Below are 9,045 nucleotides of genomic sequence, written 5' to 3'. Positions count from 1 at the left end.
TGTGTGAACTGGCGCGCGCGCCCACAGCAGCACACCGAGCCCCGAGGAGGTGCGGGGCTGGGCGCAGTCCTTCGACAAGCTGATGCACAGCCCGGCCGGCCGCAGCGCGTTCCGCGAGTTCCTGCGCACGGAGTACAGCGAGGAGAACATGCTCTTCTGGCTGGCCTGCGAGGAGCTCAAGGCCGAGGCCGACCAGCACGCGGTGGACGAGAAGGCGCGGCTCATCTACGAGGACTACGTGTCCATCCTGTCTCCCAAGGAGGTGCGCCGCTGCGGGGACGCGAGGGTAGGGGGTTGCCCGCGGACCCTGACCGCGCGCCTGTCCCGCAGGTGAGCCTGGACTCCCGCATTCGGGAAGGCATCAACAAGAAGATGCAGGAGCCCTCCGCGCACACGTTCGACGACGCGCAGCTGCAGATCTACACGCTCATGCACCGGGACCCCTACCCCCGCTTCCTCGGCTCTCCTGCCTACCGCGCCCTGCTGCTCCGGGGGGCCCCCCAGTCCTCCCACGAGGCCTAGGCTGCCTGCTGCAGTACAGACAGGCCCCGACCTGTGAGCAGAGACTCGGTGGCCCTCGCCCGAGGGCAGCAGCAGGTGTCCGGCACACTGGACCCAGCACCGGGGCAGCCCCCAACGGGAGGCCAAAGCCCCCACCCACCCAGGGGCCACAGTGCCCCCGAGGTCCAGCAAAGAGGCAGGTGTGAGGGCCTTGGGGTCGAGCAGCTCCTCTCACACCAGCCCCTGCTGGCCAGCCTGTGCTCCTGCTTGGTCAGAGAAGGGGCCTCCCAGGAGGCATCTTGGACCCACTCACCTCACTCGGCCCCCCTCCCAGGCGGCGAGGGGGCCTCCGGACTGCCTTTGGTGGGAGTAGAACCTCTGTACTGTCTAGTTTTGTGTTTTGGAGAGACCCTCCAACTCATGTCGTCTGCGCCCCGGAATCAGACCCAGAACCTCAGAACGAGGTTCGAGGCGATGGGACTCAGTTTCTTATGTTTATTTTAACTTTACACCTGGAAACGTGTCCTCAGTGTTTTATCAAAAAAAGAAAAACTGTCTTCATATTTATCTCCATTCCTCCTTCCCACAAAATAGGATGTCGTATCACTGAAGATATTTTTAAAACAAAAGTCTCTTTTTCCACATTTGGGGGAGATTAGAGGATCAGGAATTGTCTCAGACCCAACACAGGGCAGCAGCCCAGCTCTGTGAGGAAACCTGGCTCGTGTGTCCCTCCCCACCCCCACCGCCCTTCAGTGAGGGTGTGGGCCAGGGCGCCATGACCTGGGCAGGTGTGGCCCCTCAGCACCTCGCGGAGGCCGGTGATACAGTGAGCGGCATTGCCCAGGCCTGGGGTGGGCAGGAATCCCTGATGCAGCAAAGGTCATCCCTGGAGGCTAGCCGGCTGGGGCCAGACACTACTGGGGTGACCTCCCGGAGGGTCCACTGTCCCTCAGGCCCCATGAGGCATGTGCTTGCTGGCCTGTCTGAATTTCTGGGAGACAAAGTGATTCAATGCTGCAACTGGTCCGCAGTGTGCTACCACCCACGCTGCCTCCCAAGTGCAGACGTGGGGTGAGGACCGGCCATCATGGAGGGCGGTGGGACCCAGACTCCGCCCTGGGCCCTGAGCAGCAGGGCCGGGGAAAGGGACCCTCGGTCGGCTGCCTGAGGCCCCTCCCACCCGATCTCCTTGTGTGTGTGGGCACACAGGCCAGGTGGGTGGGCTCCTCCCTCCAGCACTGCTCCGCTGGGGCCATGCCCAAGTGTCACCTGACCTCAGGAAGGAGGGTTGTCCCCAGTGACGGGGTGGGGGGGAGTGGGGGACCCAGCTCGAAGCCCAAGCCTGTACATGGCCCACCAGGACCAAAGGCCAAGGAAAACACGGTGGCAAAAAGAAACATTTAATACTTTGGGGGGAGGGGGGAGTGCACTGCAGCAGGGCTGGGCAGGGGCTGCCTTCCGGGGGCGGCAGGCGGGCACGGGTCTCCAGAGAAGCTGTGTCTGGGCAGGACTCAAGGAGGGTGACAGCCAGCGCTGGCCAGGGACCATGGTTGCAGGCACATCTGCACAAAGGCTCAGCAGAACTGCGAGGAATGGGGTATGGGGTCCGACCCTGTGGCCCTCATGCCCCCAACAGGGCTGGGGTCTCCACCACTGTCTGCAAAACTCCCAGGAGGCCGGCTGGGCAGGGCTGTCCCGCAAGTCACACCACACAGACCCCACACTGGCCGGAGACGCCCACTGCAGAGAGTGGGACCGGGGCGGCCTGGCTGCACCCACCTACCTTCCAGCGGTTCCCACACTCGTTGCAGACCACGAACGTGGTCATGGGCTCGTCAGAACTGCGGGTCTGCACCTGTGGGAGGTGTGGTAAGGGCGCAACCCGGGGAGCCCCCGCGCTGAGGCTGCCCCAGCGACCCCGACCTTCCAGCCGCCCGACGGCTCCCCCCTCACCAGGCCCCACGTCTCATGGGTCTGAGTGTGGTCCTGCAGCCAGCGCCAGGTGACACATCACACCCTCCCACCTGCCAGCAGCAACTCCTGGGGACCCCTCCACGCTGGGCCGGCCAGTTCCCCCAACTTTGGCGTCTTAAGGCAAGCGGGTCCCACTCCCGAGATGCTGCTCACTGGGGACCGGTGGCGGCATGCGCCGCGGCCCCGGGCTCTGGCGGGCCACACACCTGCGTGTAGGTGCAGTTCTTCTTCCTGCACTTTCCGCAGGTGAACAGGTCAGTCTGCGTGCCGCCCGTGCGCGCCATCTGGTGCTCGCGGATGGCCTCCTTGGTCATGGCCTTGCGGATCTCCTTCAGCTCGTCGCTGGCCATCTCCTGCAGCGAGGCGTGCTCAGTGCGCAGGCCCGGGCGGGGCGGGACAGGGCGGGGCTCTCTACCCCTCCCGCGGGGCTCACCTCCGACGTCATCACGGCGATCTGCTGGGGCGTTATGGAGCCGCATAGCACCTGGCGCCGCAGGCCGGGGTTCTTGGCGTCCTTGAGGTTGGAGATGCGGCTCCGCACCCGGTTCTTGTACTTCATGTCCGTGTTCCCCACGTCGCGGAAGATGCGTGCAGGCGTTTAAGGAGCCGTCGGGGGCCACTCCCTCCGCCCACCTTGCCACCCGAGGGCCTCCCCCTGGACTGTGCGGACTGACTCCAGCCAGCTGAGGAGCCCCTGGCCAGGTCCCCCAGCGGACCTACTGCCTGCTGAGATCCAGTGGCAGGCTCGGAGTCCCAGGAACCCAGGCCCCACCAGCAGGCCCAGAGAGGGCCCCACTGGTTAAGAGGGGGGAGCCCACCCCTGGCCCAACGCCTGGCGAAGGCATTAGTGCAGTGGCCACAGGGCAGCTGGCCCAGCTGCCCGTGAGCCCACCGGAAACCCCAGCGCCCACACAAAGGATATATTCCTCAATCTGGGCCGAAAGGCGCTCGCAGTCTGCATCGATGGCCATGTGCTCACCTGAAAGGGACAGGCCTGGACTAGCCCCCCTGCGGGCTCCACCCTCCGGCCCCTGACCCACCCAGTGCCCCACAGCGAGGCCCAGGATCCAGGCGCTCTGGTGTCCCCAAAGACCCCTGAGCCCAACTGGGGTCAGCAGCAATGGGCTGGGGGAGAGGCCGTCCCCAAGGGCCTCTGACCTCGGGCCTGCGCGGGAGGCAGCCTCGTTGGGCACTCACGGTCCGTCCGCAGCGCGGCCATCAGCATCTCCCGGCACTTGTTGCGCACAGCATCGCAGGTGACCGGCACTGGGGGAAACGTGGTCATTCTCGGGGTCAGTGTCCGGGGCAACTCTGGCCTCTTGCGGCTGGAGAGAGACAGGCCCGCTCAGGCCATGTGAATCCATGTGAGATGCTGGCCCCCAGAGAAGCCAACACATAGTCCATCTCCCCCAAATCCCACTGTCTCTGCCCTGAGAGGGGCTGTGACCCTGCCCACCATGGTCCAGCCAAGCATGCCCCAGGGGTCTGCCCAGCTGGCCGGAGGCAGTGAGGCCTACTGGGCGGTGTGCGCTCCCCAGACAGGGACACAATGGGGAATGCATCACCTATGAGGGTCCCCACTCCTAGGGCCACACCCCCCAAAACCAGCTGCCAGGTCAGGCAGAGGCAGATAAGGCTGAGAGTCACCCCATCCAGCATGGATGCCCTTCACAGGGCTGGGTACCCCCATTCCCAGGCCGCCTGACATCTAGGCTGCACCCACCAGCCCTCCCCTCATGCCCCTGCATCTCATGACCATGACACCCACGGAGTCAGTAGACGTGGCTTCCTAGAGGAAAAGCAGATGAGCCACTGGTGAGTCCAGAGGTCAGCTCTGCCGCCCCTGGAGGCCACTTCTGCCCGGGGGAATCCAAGGCACAGCAGCCTTGGACACACTCGGCTACAGCCTGGGCACCCACAGGAAGGGAGGGGCTGCTTCAAAGGAGTGCAGCCTGAGCTGGCCACCAAGAAGCAGACCCAGGACAGAGGCCTGGAGCCAGGGGACGTGAGCAGGAGTCCCCACAGCTCCTGGCAGGCAAGACACAGCCTCTCCCCTCGGATGGCAGGGGCTGCACACAAGTGTCCAAAGGAACTCTGGAAGGGAAGCTTCTAGAAAGAGGCCGACTGAACCAGGCGTGGCTCCCTGGGAAGAGTCCCCTCCAAGGGGCTGGAAGGGCCCCGCTGTTCATGTGGTCTCGGCCCGCCCAGGGCACAGACGTCAGCACCCTCACGCAGGCCGAGTGGGGCCCAGGCGGCGGAGGGCATGCGCTGCAGTCCAGGTGTGCTACCTGGGATCACCGGCCTCAGAGGCCTCCTTTGAAGACGACGTGGGCAGAGGCCCGCCCCTCCGGCGCTCCCTGGCTTTGGCGTCTGAAGCATCTGCAGGTTCGCAGAAAGGGAGGCTGGCTAGGGGAAAGCAGCCCCAGGGCAGGGCCAGGCCAAGGACTGGGGAGCAGATCGGCAGGGGTGGCCTCAGCCTCCCACCGGCCCTGCCCCGACCCCGACCCAGGCCAGCCGCTGGGTCTTCCCGCTAAGAACCAACTGGGGGCCCTCCCTCCCAGCCTCAGAAGGTCCTGAGACGGCCCTCAGACCCCTTTCCCATACATGGCTCCACTCGAGCAGGCTGCCTGTGGGCCTTTCTGGGGTCCCCTCACTGCCGGTCCTGGCACAGCGAGCTGCCATCCACCCAGGATGACCCTGAAATACGAACACCTCCCCCAGTGACAACCTCCACAGGTAAAGAAAGCATCTGAACTTGGACAAAGGCAGGTCACCCCAGGCAAGCAGGGCATGACCATTCCCCAAAACGCACCAGAGTGAGTCACTATCCACTGAGCATGTCCCCCTAAAGACTCCCAAAACCCAGGTCTGTGCTGGGGACCTTCCCACATGCCACCAGAATAAACACACTTGTCCCACATGTGGCCCGATGGTCACGCAGGACTAGAGGGAGGCCTAGGACACATAGCTGCATTTTGCAAGGGTTTGGACAGAGCTCAGGAGAGGCTGGGAAGGGAGGGGGCCTCAGGGTCCAGAGATGGCTGTCTGCAGCCCTCAGTCACTGCGCTGTCCCCAGAAAAGACTGTGCCTGTTCCCTCCGGCAGTAACAGCCCCCTCCCCTGCCCCCACCTCCACTGCCCTTGCTGCCCTGACACCCTTCTGTGGAGCCCTCCCGCCCTGCTCAGGTTCTCAGCTCTCAGCTCTCCCCTCCCCGGCTCTGCACAGACGCCCCTCCCTCTCAGCCCGAGTCCCAGCTTCCAGGACAGGGGTCTGTCTGCCCCCATTCCCAGGTGGCCCTACACGGCACTGGCCAGCGAGAGGCCGACGCTTCTCAGGGGCCCCTTGCCCCACGCTCAGCCAGTCAGTGCTGCCGGACACGCACCCAGGAGCTTCTTCCAGGACTTGATGAGCGACTTGGCCAGCGCGATGACGTCCTCATCCGAGCTGTGCTTCCGCAGGGCGTTGACAGACACGCCGACGCGGGTGGACTGCAGGGTGAGCACCCAGGCTGGGGCGGCAACCGGACCCAGACCCCCACAGTGTGGGGCAGGAGACCAGCAAGGGGGCTGAGTGCCCATGTGGGACCTGGGGGCCTCAGTGAAGGACAGGATGGGTCACCGACGCTCCTCTCATCTCAAGCAATGCCTAAGGGCAAGGCTGTCTCCTCAGGGAAGGTGTGTGTGCTGACTAAGGACAGGATGGGGACCAGGAAGCTGTGCTAGGTGCCAAGGAGCTGTCCCTGGAGCTCCCCCGGGCAAGGGACATGCAGGGCCCTACCTGCAACAGGTGCAGCGTGACTGGCATGGCCTTCAGCTCCTGCAGCAGCTCCATGGCTCCCTCCTAGGAGGAGAAGGGACACCTTCATAAATGACTTGGAGATCTCAGGCGACAACCCCACCTCCTACACACAAGAATGGGGGACACAAGGCAGCGATAATTTGGAGGTCCACCTGGGGTCAGATGCCCAGGGAGGGTGGGAATGAGGAGGGAAGCGGCTGTATATTCAATCCTAGCATCACAGGTCACGTGACTTCTTGCCCCAAACCAGGATGATGGGAAAAGCCTTCTGGGGCCACAGCCAGGTGAGAAGTGGGGGCAAGGGCTGCCCACTCCCATCCCAGCAGCCTCTTCTCAAAGTGGCCCACCCACCACCTGAGAGGGGCTGACCAGGAGGAGTCCGTGTTCCCTGCTGAGCCCAAACCCCCGGGGCACCTCCCCTCACACCCATACCAGCATCTATGAGTCCCAAGGCCCCACCCGTCAGTCTCGCAGGGCTTGCCTTAGCCCGCTGCGGGCCAGCACCCACGGCCTGGACTGCTACAACCCACTGCCGGTGTCCCTCCGCTGTCACCCATTTCCCCAAAGCCCCCACACAAGGCCCCTGGGGCCACACCTCTCCACTCCCGCACAGCTCGGGCGTGCCGAGCTGCGTGCCCCTTTGCACCTGCTGCTCCCACTGCCAGAGACATATCGCCCAGGATGTCTGGGCTGTGTGCGTCCTCCCTCCAGAGCTGTGCTCACCCTGTACCTCCTCGGCAAGAACTCGCCCTCCTACTGAACCCTGAAACACCCCATTCTCCCCCCTGCTTTGCTTTCCTCCACAGATACGCTTTTTAATGCAGTGTGTGTGTGTGTGTGTGTGTCTCTCCCGTGACAAACAGGAGCAGAGATGACGCAACCCAGCCACCCAAGGCTGTGAGACCCTCATGTCCTGCAGCTCCGGTCAGGGGAGTGCTTGGCCTGCTCCCCACCCCCCACACAAATTTGGGTGGCATCTCTGCTCAGGCTACAGCGCCCTCATCGCCCCTGGCAGGCCTTCCCCCCTTAGGCTGTGCAGAGTCCAGCCCTGGGGTGACCTCCTCAGAGGGGACAGATGGTCACCACAGCCAAGGGCACAGTGCTGCTCATTGATCATCTTCCCCAAGACCAAGCCAGAGGCTTCGTGATGCCAGCTTTCCATGGCTCCAGTCTCCAGAGGCGTAAACACGATTGTTGACCAGTCATCATCCCTACCCCCGGGCCCAGGGGCCTCACAGGCACAGGAACCACCTGGCACCTTTGCCAGCTCTCTCCCCACTCCACAGCACCCCCACGACCCAGCCACCTCCCCAGTCCAGAGGTTTGCCAGCCACAGCTGCTCCCCTCACTCTCTCCTGAGGCTTCATGCTGTGCTCCCACCTGGCCCACCCAGCCTTCCATGGCCTCCAAGGCCCTTCTCCGCCCCCCACAGGGTGGGGGGTCATGTTTTGTCCCCTTCACGAGGGAAGTTCCTTCTTTCTCTGGTCACCTCTGCAAAAGGCTAGATTGTTCCCACAGCCCTGCTGTGCTGCCCACAGCCTCCCGGGGACTGCACACAGCCAGGGGTGGGGGAAGCTGGCTGGGTCAGTGAGGGGCCAGCTCTGTCCCAGATCCGGTGTGGATCCCTGTCCAGAACTGGGGTCAGCAGGGACCCAGACTCAACCCTGCTCAACCCAAGGAACCATCCCCAAGCCACCAGTACAAGCGCACAGCCCAGGGGTGGCTGTGCAGACTTCAAAAGCATGTGGCTGACTGCTCAGCTGACCCCAAAAGCTTAGTCTGAGGGAAGAGAGCAGATCAATGTGTATTGAGCCTCTTGGGGAGCCAACCAGGACTCCCCCCCAACCCGCCAGAGGCAGGTTTGCTTCTGTGTGAGGTATGCAGTTGCGGAGGCCTCCAGGCTGAGGGGGGCTGGAATTGGAACCCCATCCGCCTGGCCCCTCGCAGAGACCACAGCGCAGTGACCTCCAAAGGCTCACTAGCCCCTTGGTGGGCACGGCTGGCCAGGGCCCCAGAGCCGAGGCACACCCAGGCCCGCTCCTCAAGCTCCTGGGGCTCTTCCCCAGTTGTCTGCATATCTCCCCACTCCCCCGTTGCTGCTGGCTGAGTCCCAACTAAAGAGGGGAAAGAATTTATTACGGAAACCTGGTTCTTGTGGGCGGGGGACACAGAGAAGGGACCTGACCACCAGGAAAGGGCTCTGGCCTGCTTGTGAAGAGGGATGGGGAGGGCCGCCGCCCCAGGCCGGCAGAAGCAGGGGAGGCTGTGGCTCCGGGGGAAGGCGGTCCGATCTCACCCTCCAAAGTCGCAGGCAGAGTGAGGCTGTGGGAGGCCTAGGGTAGGACACGGGCCTGGGGCGGAGGGACAGTGGGGGTGCTGTGTGGATGCCAGGCTGGGACAGAGGCAAGGGGGCAGGCAAGCCGGCAAGAAAGGCCTGAACAGGCTGGGGCGTCCGCAAGGCCTGGAGAGGCGGGACGGAGGAAGGTCTCCGCTGCCTGCGCGCTCAGGGAGGGTCTGGAGTGAGAGGGCAGGGAAGGGGGCGGATCCCAGGTCTGCGGGGTCTCAGCCTGGCAGTTGGAGTCTGAGTCCAGAGTGGGTGGCTGCCGGGAAAAGGTCCAGGCCCGATCGCGGCCTCTGCGGTGGTGCGGGGGTGAAGGGCAGGGCTGGCCCAGGGCAGGGGTCTCGGCCACCAAAGGGATCTCCCTGTGTCCCGGGAGTTTCTGCCCGGGCGGGGTCTCGTCCTGCCCCTCGGGTGGTCTCCCGGGCCCT

At 64.3% G+C, this 9,045-nt stretch overlaps 2 protein-coding genes across 16 annotated transcripts in view; one reads left to right on the top strand and one right to left on the bottom strand.

The window, feature by feature from the left end:
- The window catches only part of RGS19 (regulator of G protein signaling 19), a 5,533-nt gene extending 4,421 nt beyond the window's left edge, over positions 1-1,112 (top strand). For 11 of the 12 annotated variants that reach the window (XM_025039962.1, XM_015597158.2, XM_025039961.1 and 8 more), the window contains 2 exons: positions 28-262; positions 331-1,112. In XM_025039962.1, coding sequence (XP_024895730.1) covers positions 28-262; positions 331-522 — 427 coding nt within the window. In that variant the 3' untranslated portion in view covers positions 523-1,112. The remainder of the gene's footprint in view (positions 1-27; positions 263-330) is intronic. The other variant, XM_015597155.2, reaches the window with a different exon arrangement.
- Positions 1,113-1,864: 752 nt separating this feature from the next.
- On the bottom strand, positions 1,865-9,039 carry TCEA2 (transcription elongation factor A2). Of its 4 annotated transcripts, none has more exons than XM_025039965.1 (9): positions 6,256-9,039; positions 5,861-6,071; positions 4,767-4,857; positions 3,637-3,803; positions 3,401-3,457; positions 2,912-3,066; positions 2,685-2,831; positions 2,288-2,359; positions 1,865-2,087 (listed from the first exon to the last, which is right to left on the bottom strand). In XM_025039965.1, exons 1-9 carry the CDS (start codon positions 6,307-6,309, stop codon positions 2,079-2,081), a joined length of 963 nt encoding a protein of 320 aa, XP_024895733.1. In that variant the 5' UTR covers positions 6,310-9,039; the 3' UTR covers positions 1,865-2,078. The 4 variants fall into 4 exon arrangements, with proteins under 4 accessions (XP_024895733.1, XP_024895734.1, XP_015452645.1 ...); XM_025039966.1 differs by having other exon boundaries at positions 1,866-2,087; positions 3,676-3,803; XM_015597159.2 differs by having other exon boundaries at positions 1,866-2,087; positions 5,861-5,966.
- Between the last annotated feature and the right edge of the window lie 6 nt (positions 9,040-9,045).

Source organism: Pteropus alecto, unplaced genomic scaffold (genome assembly GCF_000325575.1).
Source record: "Pteropus alecto unplaced genomic scaffold, ASM32557v1 scaffold45, whole genome shotgun sequence".
Lineage (NCBI taxonomy): Eukaryota > Metazoa > Chordata > Mammalia > Chiroptera > Pteropodidae > Pteropus > Pteropus alecto.
This window is presented reverse-complemented; position numbering and strand designations above follow the sequence as displayed.

Excerpts from the sequence above, each read along its gene's own strand:
- TCEA2 (XM_025039965.1), bottom strand. The coding sequence starts at position 6,309 with ATGGAGCTGCTGCAGGAGCTGAAGGCCATGCCAGTCACGCTGCACCTG. Across the intron at positions 6,072-6,255 it reads TCACGCTGCACCTGTTGCAG|GCCCCCAGGTCCCACATGGG; the intron begins GTAGGGCCCTGC and ends TCCTTCACTGAG. Across the intron at positions 2,360-2,684 it reads AGAACTGCACCTACACGCAG|GTGCAGACCCGCAGTTCTGA; the intron begins GTGTGTGGCCCG and ends CACCTCCCACAG.